The sequence below is a fragment of the Merops nubicus genome, unplaced genomic scaffold (assembly GCF_000691845.1).
Source record: "Merops nubicus isolate BGI_N331 unplaced genomic scaffold, ASM69184v1 scaffold2111, whole genome shotgun sequence".
In the NCBI taxonomy this organism is placed as follows: domain Eukaryota; kingdom Metazoa; phylum Chordata; class Aves; order Coraciiformes; family Meropidae; genus Merops; species Merops nubicus.
Window position 1 is genome coordinate 24261 of NW_008588803.1, and position 14138 is coordinate 38398.

Consider the following 14138-nt stretch of genomic DNA (forward strand, 5'->3'; position numbering starts at 1 on the left):
AAAAGTAAAAGGTTTATTCCCAACCCTTCCCATGCTCACCGTGTCTGTAGAGGCAGATCCCAACTTTTTGACTTCACTGAGGTTAATTCAGTATTTTCAAAGCAGCAGTAACTCTTCCAGAGCCCTTTGATCCTTTTTGTACCTTCTGGGCTTTGGTGTTCAGTTCCCACTGAGACCCAGCAGCCCAGCTTACAAAATATTTTCCTTCTCTTGCCTTTTCCTCCTGTAAAGAATCTATAGTTATAGGCACACCCTTTATATGCTTTTATCCAACATATTATATTGTCTTTATTCTATTCTGTTCTATTTCATTTTATCCTCTGTTTCTCCTGCTTTCTCCCTTTTCTCTCCTTAGAACATAACACTGGCTTGTACCAGCTCCTTGATGAGGTGATACAGAAAAATTAGGAGGTATAAGCTTAAATAGAAAGTTTGGAGCTCAGTTTTGGCAAAATTAAGTTTGTGGAATTCTGAGCTCTAGTTGAATGTGTTACAGACTAATCACATTTATCAGAAGTTTACCCATAGAAAGCCTTGTTTTCATCCTGATACATCAGCACAGAGGACACAGGCAGGTCCAGATGCTCATTTGATGAGAATCCTCTTGGGCAGAAAACACAGAGACCACCAGATGAACACCCCAAACCACTGGCTCACATCTGGACAAGAAGCAGAAGGCACCCATGTGGAATGCAGCCTACACGTGGCAATTGAGGTGCTGGGTTTGGGCTGAGCTCATCAACCTGAGGATTCACAGCAGGGAGAAAATTGAAGTCTGTGTGTTTGTACAGCTGGCCCTGGGTGTCTGTGGAGGAAAGGAACACACTGAAAGGCAGCACAAAGTGTTAGAGTGAAGAATTCATCTTGAGTGCTGGTATCTTTGCTCAGGAGAAGCCAAGAACAGCAGGAAAATTATGTTCTCTCCTACGTATGGATATTGCTTGGGAAATGTGTACAGCATGCACTAACTGTAGGGAGCAAAAGCAATTTATCATGTTCAAGAGGGGAAAAAGAGTTGCTGAGGATAAAGAATCTCATAAAATTGTAATCAACTATGAAAATTGATAGTTTGCAAATCAAGAGACTGCTGAGTGTAGGGCATCATTTTCCTTGGTCCTTGCACTCTGGAAAACATCAGCATAAATCAGAATATTGCATTCCTTGAAAACAGTTTTTAAAAGCCATTGGATTCTCAGCCCAATTACAAGGGCCCAATAGGACACAATCCCCAGCAACAGAGAGAGGTTTTGAACGTGGATGTTTTGTTCCTGTGGCTTTTCAAGAGAAAAGGTGCAAGGCTGCAAACCGCCTTCAAATCAGAGAGGGAAAGATTAAAACATCTCAAGGAAATGATTAATCTGTTCATTAGCACTAAGCCCTGGAGTATATAGGTCCTGTAGCAGCCACATCTGTCTTTGGGGCTTGACTCCACCATCTGTGCTCATCATGTGCTTTATCACCAGAGCTCTTTTATTGGGATGAATGGGTCTGCTCATCAGGAAGGTGCTGCTCAGTATGCAGTAGGAGGCAATCTACCCAATCTCAGACTTGTTTCAATGCCTTTTTATTTTTTCTCCCCCCTCCTTTGCTTAAGATAATAGCATTTTTATATTGCCCTTGGCTGCAGACACAGTAATGGTTAGCAATGAGATATATTCACCAGGGGAAATAATAGCAAAAGATAATCCATACATTCCAAAGTGTGGAGCTGAAATCTTTGCATGTTTAAAGTAAAATGTGCTTACTTGGAATGTATTAATTTGTAGCGAGGACAATAAAAGTGCATTCTGCAGTTTGCTGCTACCACAAGGCAGTTGCCTGCAATAATTTACCTGTGTGATGAATTATGTAAGACAAGGGAGAAGAAATAAAAAGCTTAAAGATGGAAAGAGCAGGAAAATTATAAGAGAGCTTGAATTGGAGGTGCAGCCCGTATTTTTGTAGGTGAAACCAGGCAGTTTCCTTATTAATCACTCTTGAAAAAAAACACCTTGCTATAATTTCAGGTTAAGCTAATTTTCATCCAGAACATTGTTTCAGTGTCTAGGACCCCTGAGCTACCTTCTGCAGAATAAATCTCTTGTGTTTTCAGCTCTGCAGGTAAAATATGTGGATTATTCCCATGCAATGTGGTGTGAGGCAAAAAGAACTGGGAGGTGCAGCTAAACTCTGAGTGGGGAAGGAGCACCCTGTTTGTAGGGAGCATGGTCATTGTGGCAGTGCTGACACCAGGGCCCAGATGAAGAGCAAAGCCTGAAGGAAACCATTATAAAATCATATCAAGCCACACTGGTTTTGAGAACATTGGCTGGATGATGTCTGGGGTGGGCTCTCTCTCCTTTAGTAGCTGGTGGCTGAGAAAAAGCACTCAGCTTGGAGTAAATTTGCTCCATTTTGGCCATTTGGGATGTGTTAGAGAAGGGCTTGAGCCTGGCTGGGGGATCTCCACCTCATGTGGAACTAGGGAGGCAAACCCACAGGCAGAGAGGGTCAGCATTGCTTGTGGCTTGGAGGAGGTTGTGCCATCTGGAGAATTAGGAAAGTATCTGAGGATTTTGGAGTGCTGGAGTGTGTCCAAAGAAGGACAACGAAGCTGGGGAAGGGTCTAGAGCCCAAGTGTGGGGAGGAGCAGCTGAGGGAGCTGGGGGTGCTGAGCCTGGAGCAAAGGAGGCTCAGGGGAGACCTTCTGGCTCTGCACAGCTCCTGACAGGAGCCTGGAGCCAGGGGGGGGTTGGTCTCAGCTCCCAAGTGGCAAGTGATAGAAAAGGAAATGACCTCAAGTTGCACCAGGAGGAGGTTTAGATTGCACCTGAGGAACAATTTCTTCCCCAAAAGTGTTGTCCAGGCTGCCCAGGGCAGTGGTGGAGTCCCCACCCCTGGAGGGGTTTCCAAGCTGTGGAGATGTGGTGTGAGGGACACGGGGCAGTGGGGACCTGGCAGTGCTGGGGGATGGTTGGACTGGATGATCTCCTACACATTTGTGAGAGACACACCACCTAAGTCACGTTGGCTTTCAATGGACCTCAGATCCTAAATCATTTTATTCTAAAAGCATTACTAGTAGGAAGCAAATCATAGGTGAGACAGGCATTGAGTGCAGGACCTTCATAAAATTCTGTCAAAGTGGACAAAAATTACTATCTTTATCCTGTCGTGCCTGGAGACTCTTACTGAGAGAAATTCAAATTAATTTTCTGAGGTGCAGACAGAACAAGATGCTCCTGACTGCCAACCTTACTCCCCTGAACTGCCTGGGCACTGTCTCTTCAATAAATGCAGGGATGGGGCTGAGAGCAGATCCCTTCCTCTGCTCACCTTCTGCTTGATCTGGCACCTCCCGAAGTCAGGAGGAGCTGCAACCCTGGCAGTAATGGGAGGAAGAGAAGATAAAAAGCTAGTAAAAGGCTTTATTTAGAATCCAAAACCTCAATTTAATCAAGCAAACCTTGTCTGTTTGGTAACCTCCTGGTTAAAAAGCTCTGAGGTGGTGTTTTACTCACTGCCCTGCATCTTACAACACATTTTCTTTCCATCTCCAGTGAAGGAAATATAGAAGACAGAGATGTAACCCCACATGTCCACTGCAGAGTTGGAGTTTAAAGCCATTCCCTTGCTCTACATCCCCATTTTTTTTTCTCTTTCTCCATTTGCCCCTAGGCAGTTCCTCTCAGATTACACTTGAACAATCTCTGGCTTTTATAGCTATAAAAAACAAGTAGACTTGAGGGCTTTCTGTCGTGGCTGATTTCCTTCCAAGCTGATGACTCAGCTCAGGTTAATACTTGGCAGCTGGTAGGTAAGACAGAAGTAAAATACATCTCTCTCTGGTAAGGGCAATAAAAAAATACAACTAGAAAGATGAAAAGTGTATGCTAGTGAATATAATTATTTAAACTACCCCGTATGGATATAAGGACACAAAGCAAGCTGCACACACAGATTTCATTTTTTTTTCTAAAGCAACTGATAAGAAAATTTAATTTTTCCAGTCCTGGAACCTAATGACACACTGTATAAAAGCACAGCAGTGGGTTAAGTACCTTAAGCCAGTGATTTCCAGTAGAAGTTTGTTATTAACTTGTTCAGGCTTTCTTAAAGAAAAAAAAAAAAAGGCAAAAAACTCCACAGATTTTCCTCAGTCCTCCACTAGTCCCAGCAGAGATTGTTGATTTTCCTTGAGGAAGAAGCTGAGCCCCCATGTCACATCCAAATTTGAATCTGACCATGGTTTGACAAACCTTTAGACCTATCAGCAGTTCCATTAGGAGTCTCAAAATCTCCTAATCTAGTAGAAAAGTTGACCATTCAGTGATGAAACACAGCAGTCCATGGCCACCCTTCAAATGCCATCAGCCAGGATATGGCACGTCCAAATTTGCTTTCATGATGTCCCTTGAGGTGACAGGAAGGAGAGTCCCATGGATGGTTTTTGATATTGGAGTACTGCAAATTCTCTGGAAGGTTTGTGAGTTAAACTGTAAAGAAAGAGTTAATGGATGAAATTAAGCCTTGTTGATTTGAGCAATGAAGGCAACATGATTGAAAATCAATGAACTTGTTGGAAATTGGAATATAATTAGTAGTTCTGCCTGTTGAGCGTATTAAATGGTTCAGAGGGGCCTTCCTGAAACAAGGTAAGTCACAGTTTGAAAACCTCTCAGAAAATAAAAGACAAGTAATTTATGAACACTCCATTTGTTCAGAATAACAGGTAGTGATGTACAGGCTGTTTCCTGATGGATATTTAATGAGTGTTGCATAATATGCTACTTGTAACAGGCAAAACCTCTTAATTCCTTCCTTGCTTGGTTCAGGGAAGGTTTGGGGTTTGTACTTTAGTTTTTAAATATGTGAGAGTCATAGAATGTTTGGGTTGGGAGGGACCTCCAAAGGTCATCTAGTCCAACTCCCCTGCTACAAGTAGGGACATCTCCAGCTAGGTGAGGCTGCTCAGAGCCTCATCCAGCCTGACCTTGAATGTCTCCAGGGATGCTGCCTATGGCTGCACCTCTCTGGGCAACCTATTCCAGGGATCTATCAACCTCATACTGAAGAACTTTTTCCTGATGTCTAACCTAAATCTGCCCTTTTCTAGCTTAAAGCCATTACCCCTCATTCTGTCACTACAAACCCTTGTGAATAGTCCCTCCCCTGCTTTCTTGTACTTACTGGAGGGTCCCTATAAGGTCCCCCTAGAGCCTCCTCTTCTCCAGGTTGAACAACCCCAACTCCCTCAGCCTGTCCTCTGATCATTTTTGTGGCGTTCTGGCCACACCCCAACAGCTCCACCTCCTCCTTGTGAGCACCCACCTTAGGTTTCACTCAAACTTCAATTCAATCAGTCCCTTAATGACCGAGAACAAGGACACTCTCAATACAAAACCAGCCCTTGAGGCGACTCCCCGGCAGCCATTTATCCATTCCCTCTTCGCTAGGATGATTTTCCCTCCAAAACCTTGAGCTGTTAGAAACCCCTCTCCCCTTTAACTTGCTCCCAGCTTCTCAAACCTCCCCCACGGGAGCTGTGGAGGCCCCGGGGGGCTGAGGGGTGGGTGGGTGACTCCTGGTCTCCCGCAGTGCCGCCGGTGATCCGCGTCTACCCGGAGACGCAGGCCCAGGAGCCGGGCGTGTCGGCCAGCCTGAGGTGCCACGCCGAGGGCATCCCCAACCCACACATCACCTGGCTGAAGAACGGCCTGGACCTCCTGCCCAGGGTCTCCAAACAGCTGGCTCTGCTCGGTAAGGGGGGGGTTTGGGGTCGTTGAAGCTCGGTAGGGTGGGGATTAAGGGGGATTAGTCGGAGCGTTAAAGTCGAAGCGCTGGCGCGAAGCTGAGGGTGTTGGAAATCGTGTTATGGGATCCCTGGTCTTTCTTTTGATCTCTTTCTCCTGTGGATTCCTGGGGAAATAGGGTATTGATGGCCACAAGGAGTCACAGCTTGTGCCTGGTTCTCTCCTGCCTCACCTCCTGTGTTCAACACCCAGAAGGGAAATGCCTTAAATGAGGTGTTCAGCTCTAAGCAGTGGGCTGGAGACAGGTCAGCAGAGCATCGGGCTGCTGTGCTTCATCTCTCCCCTTAAAACCCTCTTTGAAATCAGGCTCTGGGCTCCTGCTGGTCCCTTCATCAGCCTGTCCCTGGAACAGGCTCCCCAGGGAAGTGGTTGAGTCACCAGCCCGGGGTGTATTTAAGCACCATCTAGATGGGTGCTCAGGGATATGGTGTGGAAGTGGCCTGGCAGAGTTAGATGATGGTTGGACTCGGTGATCTTAAAGGTCCTTTCCAACCATAGTGATTCTGTGAGATGAGGGTACACCAGGCACAAGGAAAGGCAAAAATATTTATTTCCAGTTTTCTGTGTAAAAATATTTCATACCTCCCAATGCCCCCCATTGTCTGGCTGGGGTAAATTGCAGCCCTCAAACTGTGCTGGCAACACAGATACCCCTGCGTGGCTGGCTTTGATATCTCAAAATCTTCCAGAGGTTGTAGGCAACAGTCCCACCACCCAGAAAGCAAAACAATAAGAGGAACTGCAGAAAGACCCCTCCCAAACCCCAGGTTTTCATGATCTGATGAAAACCAGTTTGCCAAATTGAAGTTATTTTCTCTTCACTAGAGCCAAAGCACCGTTTTTAACAAGAAGGAAGAAATGAAATGCAATTTATTGTTTCTTCTGGGGCTTGTTCTGTGTTGGTTTCTGGCGCAGAGCGTGTCTGTGCTAAAGGAAAGAAGCAAAACATCAGTTCTCATGAGAATCCCCCAAATACCTCTAGTTACGTGTGGGGACACGTTGCAGCCACCCCCATCGAGGCATCTCCAGGAGGCTGCAGCTCCAGAAGGCAATTAAGGGCAGCAGAAATCAATGAGCAGCAGTGAGGAACACTTCATGGGTGTCTTTCTTACAGCAAATGGAAGTGAGCTTCATATCAGTAGCGTTCGGTATGAAGACACTGGTGCCTACACCTGCATTGCTAAAAATGAGGTGGGAGTGGACGAGGACATATCTTCACTTTTCGTAGAAGATTCGGCAAGGAAGACCCGTAAGCTTCATTTTCCATGTGGTTTTTATTTCTTTAAAGAGTATTTAAATGTAATGGTATACGTTGAGTTCGTTGCATGTGGTATGTTGGACTCTTGCTTGTACATAGTGACAGTTTTTTCTGCACTGTGATCAGAGGATTGTTTACTGCTTTGGGAAGGAATCAACTGGGGAAGGTAAAATCTCATCCAGGTCCATGTGCCAGCAGTATCCTGGGTGTGGCAGGGGTAACATCTTTGCTGAAGGAACGAATTGGCAGTAGTTTTAGGTATCAGAGAGCCCAAAATCTAATATTTTGTCAAATTACACGCAGTTTCAGAAAATAAATTTCATTGATTTCTGCACAAGATTTTTTCTATTCAAGCCAGTTACGAGTCAAAGTCCTCAAATATTTAGATGCTTGAAAAATGCTGTAATTGAATTATTTATTTCACCTACATTTGTATCACTAGCTAGCAAAACAGATTTCCCTCATTGTGACATTATCTTCCACTCCAAAGACAAATATTCTCCCAGCCACTCTTAGCTGCATGGCTCCCTTAGGATGCAGCAGCATTATCTTGACCACGCTGTCCCCAAAACACAATTAACGAAGGAGGTGATTAGTTGCCCCAGTGGAAGAGCTCCCAGAGGCCTGATCCTTCCTGATTCTGCTGTTTTAACTACACTGGGTTTATGGTGATGCACAAAGGCTAGGTGCAAATGGGATTTTTGCTGCTTTTCTGGATCTTAATGTAGAGTAAGAATTGAAAACAAAGTTAGCCATAAATATGTGCTCTCCTGGCAATTCATTGGAAAATATATTCTATTCCTCATTAAATGGATTTATGTACTCTTGTTAACATCGGTCCTTTTCCCTTGAATACTTGAGCAAGGGAAATTGCAGTAGGTTGAGAAATAATTGGATGTATCTTAAACAGAAATTCAAATGCAGATGTACTTTCAAAGCAGATCTGAATCCTAAAAGAGAACATAGTTGGATGAAATTCCAAGAAGGAAGGCAGCAAAGCGTGTAGCTGCTGTGTAACTAACTACCAGGCTCAGGATTCTGATTGTTCCTGTGCAAAAAAATCACAGCCTGTCCCCTGCCTCCAATTGCACTTGAAGGTAACATCTCTTTCCTAAGACTCTGGTCGTTGCACAGGCTAAATTTGGCTTCGTTTCAGGGAGGTTTTCTCCCACATCCAAGTTTCAGAATTGTCTCTAGAAGGAGCAAATGTATTTTAGAACTCTCTTTCCTGATATTCTATTGGAGTGAATGTTGCAAGGTTTTCACCAGTTCAACAGTTCATGTAATCATGAGTGCTAATTCAGTTACTTGCTACAATGAAAATCTTGACTTTGTTTTGTTTTGTTTTGTTTTTTCTTTTCCTGGTTATTTTCTGGCTTTCCCAATTTTCTGATGCTGCAGTTGCAAACATACTGTGGCGAGAGGAAGGTACTGCAGTAAAGTTCTTTTGTTGTAGTGATAATGTGCTTGTCTGCTTTAATAATTCCATGATGGGCCATTCTCCACTGACTTGCCACTAACTCAATCAACTTTCACAGTTACCAGATTAAGTACAGACCAGACATTTAAAAGCTAAACTATTCAAAGAAGAGATGTCACCCTTATCAATCGTACCCGTAACTTCCTCCATTTCCCCACTGTGAAATAATAGATGAACATAAAGCATAAAAATGTGAATTTTATATAAACTGCCACCCCTGTGAGTAGCCTGCAGTTCTCAAGCTGCATTAACAATTGCACAAGTATCAGAAATGCTCCCAAATTACCATAATTGAGCAAGTAAGATGTAAATTCAGTACACTGCAGTTTTTAAGCAAGCAATTCAAGCTCTTCCTCCTCAGTATCGTGTATTGATGTTTACTAGATGAGCAACAAAAATTGTGTTCTTGACTGTTAGGCAGGAAAAATAAAAGCACAACAGGTTTTGCTTCCCTCAGTCCTTTAAATCGATGCAGAGTAAAGGTTGCCCCATTTCTCTTTGTTTTAATTGGCAGCTAAGTTCTTTAGTTTGATCAAATTTATAGTACGCCCTGCACAAGGTCAACATCTGTGTGTCTTGGAAGCCAAATTAGGGAAAAAAACAACATCCTAAGGAGCTAATTGACTCGAAGATATTATGGAGGCACTTGAAATGAAAATTGATTGGATTTTGGGCGCCCTTGTGCTGTCATAATTTCTGAAATGCACAGTGAGGAGCATCATGGCAAAGGCAGAGGAGGTCTCGAGCTGCTCACCCATCAGCCTCTGTGGGTGTGGTGCCCAGTTGTATGGGTGAGGAGCCTCCTGGCTTGGGGTTCTTGGGGGCTCTGAGCAGAGCAGCCACACCCTGAGAACGTTCTTGGGTTTGCTCTCCAGGCATAAGCCAGCTCTTAGGTCTGCCAGCTGCACATGAGGAAGCTGGGACCTTGCTGTCCTTCCAGCCTTGTGGGGAAGGTCTCTGTGCACTTAAAAACTGCCCTCAACTGCATCCCCCTGCCCCTGCAAGGACCCCTCCATCCCGTTGTTCCTCTAGGAAGGGCTCCATGCTCACTCTGCCTTTGGAAGGTGCCAGGACCCTTTCATAAGCAGTGCCTCCAGCTATGCAAAACCACAGTCATGCTCCATGCCCTTGGCTTGGAGCTTGCTGGATTGTTGTGGCTTGGCCCAAAGGATTTTTAGGGGCAGAAGGAAAGGGCCAGCCCTTAGTGAGCAAACACCCAGAGCTGTCCTGGTGTCGGCTGCAGACACGTACACCAAACAAATGCAGCTGGCTGGAGGACACAAGACGTGGCAGAGCTGCCCAGAAGAGCTCTCCAGAGCTCATTCCCAAATACCACCTGCAGGGGCTTGGTGCACAGCAATGCAGAGTGTGTCTTCAGTGCTGATGTTGCTGTAAATGGCATGCTGGGCACTGGAAATTGCTATTTCCCTTCTGCTTGGAAGGAAAATCTCTAGTGCACCCATCAGTCCAGCATCACCAGTGTGATGCTACATGGTTGTTGAGAAACTCCAACCTTTATGCTCCTTTTTAAAGTAGCTGGATAACCCTACCAGATGTAGAAGTACAGTAATATTTAAAGAGCAAACACAAAGTTGGTTGCAGAAAGTCTTCTTATAATTCTGCTAAACAATATGGACTTACTGATAATCAACCTGGCACATTTTAAATAAAAGCACGGGCACTGTAGAGGGAAAACATGGGCAGTAAAAGCAGGTTTAGTATTGATGTTCCTCAACAATTCAATATCTTTAGAGCAGGTTTATTCCCCAGCTTGTGTTGTTCTGTAGTATTTGATCAGCACATTCATGCGAGGCAAAGAATCCATCAAACATACTTTAGCATGTGAAGCCTTGGCACAGAGAAAGCTGGAAGAGAGGAATGATAGTTTTGTGTTTACCTTTAAACGTGTTCTTTCAATTTCATTCAAATGAAAACTGATGTGTAAGAAGCAATATTAAGAAATGGATTGGTAGACAACCCCCTTTAAAATGATCACATCCTCACACCCCCAAGGTCTGTCATAACCATTGGGAAGATGCCCAGACAGAATATCAGGCACAACAAACTTTTGCTGCAAGTCTAAATGTCCAGACAAGCAGTTGGTCATTTTAAAAGTTGCTCTATCAGTCTGTCCTCCAAACCTTTCACAGACCATGCACAAGTGAATCCCCCAGAAATGAGTGCACATAGCACGGCCAGCCAGCTAACCGTGGGACTGGAAGCACGTGTAATACTCACTCAGGGTACAAACTGGGGTTTAATTTTGTACAGAGAAAACCATGAGCAGCCCAAATGTAAGGCAGAGATTTGTTTTCGTGCTGTTGTTCATTTCTGCAGTGTTGCTTTCTTTATACCTGGATGAAGGGAGCACGTTGTGCCAGCAGGCAGTCATCAATTAGAGCAATGTATGCCCTTAAAAAGCTGAAAGTCTTTTTATTACCAAATAAAAGTTCCAAAATACTTCCAAGTGTTTAGATTAAATTGAGGGAAATTATTCAACTATCAGATCAGAGTATTCCACGGTGACAAATTTGCCCTTTGATCTCCAAGGAGGGGAAATACAAATGTACACTCAGATGGAAACTCTGTTCCTTAAATAAAGAAAACTCTTCTTGTCCTCGGGTGTCCTCCTGATGTTTTTAGGAAATAGAGATGTTGGAGTCAAGTTCATCTGGAATGGTTCAGATGAGAATTGTTATGTTTAGGAGACCCTCCTCGTTCTTAATGGACATTTTGTTACATTAATATTTTGTTATACAGCTGAGGTATGTTTGCTTTTTATAAAGCCTTTAATTTTTGAACTACTTGTGTCATCCAACCTGAGATGTCTTCAGTTAAAAAGGGGAAACAAAGAAAACCCTGCTCATTAGCCCCCCAAATCCCAATCTAGTATAAATAACACGACTGAGCAGAATTCTCCATTGCCCACCTCTGCACTGAATAACTCCCCAGACCGAGGGGTATAATTAAGAGCAGAGAATGTTTGACCAATGTCCACGAGGTTATTAAGAGATGTACCCCAGCCAAGGCTTGGCAAATACTCTATAAGTCACAGTAAAACACCTAGTTTGTCTAGTAAAGAACCTGCTTTGTCTGAAAAGCAGTGTGAGGGGAACTCTGAAAAAGAATCTTCCTTTAAACATGGAAACTTTGTTTTAAGAGAGAGTTTCTGAATGCTGTTGGTGATTTGTGTCACGTTTTAGCCAGTCAGCAGAGTCACTAACTCGAAACCTACTGGGCTAAAATTATATTAGCAAAGTGTTTTTGTGAAGTATTTAATGAAGGCCTTAGTTCTGAGGCACACTGTTGCAATAGGATCATCAGACAAAATCACGCTGCTATCGTGCATGAAAGTAGTAATAAGCATCTTCACAGTGGTCATAATTTGTTGCCTGCCTGTTTCCACTTTTTAGGATTAAAATCATGAAAATATGTGCACTCATTTCAGCCAGGGTCAAATTCTGCTCTCTGATGTCTTCACTCAAATCCCACTGAAGCAAGTGGGAGTTGTGTGCGTGCTGCGAGCGCAGATTTTGGTCCAGAGCACCCAAATGAAGTGTTTTAACAGTCTACTCAGAAAAAAAATATGAGCCTTTAGTCCACAGAGATAACTTAGTTCTCGTTGGAAGTTCAGTAGCTTCTTCCTACATGCATGATCCCTCACTGTGGCATCACATTTAAGGATCACAGCTCCTGTACCCACCTGATGCCCTAACTGGGGTATTTCTGTGGCATGGTTTAGAGAGACTCAACAATGAACTTTGTCAGTACAGCAAACACCACATGCTGAGATGATGTACTCTCAAGCCACAATATTTGGCACAAAAAAAAAAGAGGGGTTAGCACCAAAAAAAAACCCTTCTGGCTTTGCTTAAATACTAAGTACAAAATTGTCCAAAACTGCATTTGCCCAAATTCTAGATGTTTACAGTGAGGTTTTCCTGTGATGACTTGGACCTTTATCCTGCAAAGGCTTAAGAGATGTGAGAAACTCTGTAGATGTGAGCAGTGTTTGGAGCTGCCACCACAGGAGCAGCCGAGGGGGTTGTCACACTCAACGTTGTTCAGAGCTGTAGAACCAGGACCTTTTTTTTCCTTCATGGGTAAAATGTAATTAATTAGAGATTACAAATGATCCCATCACCATCTCGTTGGCAGATAAGTGCATTATCAACACGGCTGGGGGTGACAGTGGTCATTGCAAACACTTCTTGGTGGTGGTATGAAGAGAGATTAAATGCTGCTTGGATCTTTCTCACTAGAGAGCTGGAAAAGATCCTGACCAGTTTTTAAAGCTGCTCGTCACTGCAATTGCATGGAGCTGAAAAACAACTAAATTATCCGTGGTTCAAAGCATTTCTGCCTGACAGAAATGACAAAATATCATCTCCCAACAGCCAAGCAATGACAGCCAGCCAGTTTTCCAAATCTCCTGGAATGCCCCAGTTGGATAAATGAGTGCTGTTGCGATGCTGAATTACTCCACATTTGTGAATTACAGTTTGCAAGATTTCAAAAATGTATTTGTTTTGGTGGCTGTAGTTAATTCCTCCAAATAGTTGGAGAAAATAGAGAAATGTGTCTATTTTCTTTCCTGGAACAGATCCTGAGGACTTCCATTTGGCATCACAGCTACAAGAAGTCAAGTTACCTGTAGCAAGACAACCTTCAGATTAATTATAGCTAAAAATTCTCTCTCAGTTCTCAAATTAATAGCCAGCTATTCTTAATGAACTCACAGAAAAAAAAGAAAGTCATCATCTGGGGGAGTTAATGCAACACAGGGGGTTCTGGTGATCAAGTCCCACTTTGGTACCTCTGCCTGAGACCTGAGGATAGTAATTTGTGTACAGCCACTGCCACCAAGGCAATGCATTTTTGGATGTGTCTGTACCTCCTCACTCCTTGAAGCCCTCGTTGTGACATGAGATTTGATTTTGTGAATGCACCGACTGCATCCAAACAGCCAACTTTTATGTGAGGCAGATTTTGTGTGTTGGGGGAGGAGGGAGAGCTCTTAAAAAAAAAAAAGTCCTAACAGCTCTGGATGCATCTGAAAATAAATAAATCAATAAATCCTGCTCCTTTTGCTTTATCCCCCTTCAAGGCCTGAGTGTTGGGAATATGTTCTATGTCTTTTCTGATGATGGGATCACAGTCCTTCAGCCAAACGAATGTGAAATCCGGAGACACATCAGGCCTGAAGAGAGGATTTTCACGAGTTATGTAAGTCCTAAACCCAGCAGCTACAGCCAGCAGCTGGGGAACCTTCTCTTAATCTCCTCAAAGGTTGTTATTGCTGAAGGACCTGCTTGACACGGTGATGTGGGCGCTTGGTGAGCTTCGTGTGGCATCCCTGAGGTATAACATCTTCTCCTCTTGAAGATGAAGGGAACCAGAGAAGTTCTAAGGCTGACATGGAGGATTAGTGGCACGCTGCAGGGAATTTGAGTAGTTATGTCAAAGTGCAGGCAAAGACTTTGACTTCTCCTGGGTGAACTGTTTACTCATCCGTGCCCAAAAGTGGTGACTGGGCTGGAGGGGGAGCACAAAAGTCACTAGCAGAGAGGGACACGCATCACTCCCTGGTGCTAACTGGCCCAGGTAA

General features: G+C 43.9%; 1 protein-coding gene across 1 annotated transcript in view; it reads left to right on the forward strand.

Moving 5' to 3' along the window:
- Positions 1–14138, forward strand: part of FSTL4 (follistatin-like 4) — a gene marked incomplete at its 5' end in the record, with an annotated part of 39506 nt that overhangs the window by 15303 nt on the left and 10065 nt on the right. The window contains 4 exons of the mRNA XM_008949358.1: positions 5578–5739; positions 6907–7041; positions 8452–8478; positions 13638–13756. Coding sequence (XP_008947606.1) covers positions 5578–5739; positions 6907–7041; positions 8452–8478; positions 13638–13756 — 443 coding nt within the window. The remainder of the gene's footprint in view (positions 1–5577; positions 5740–6906; positions 7042–8451; positions 8479–13637; positions 13757–14138) is intronic.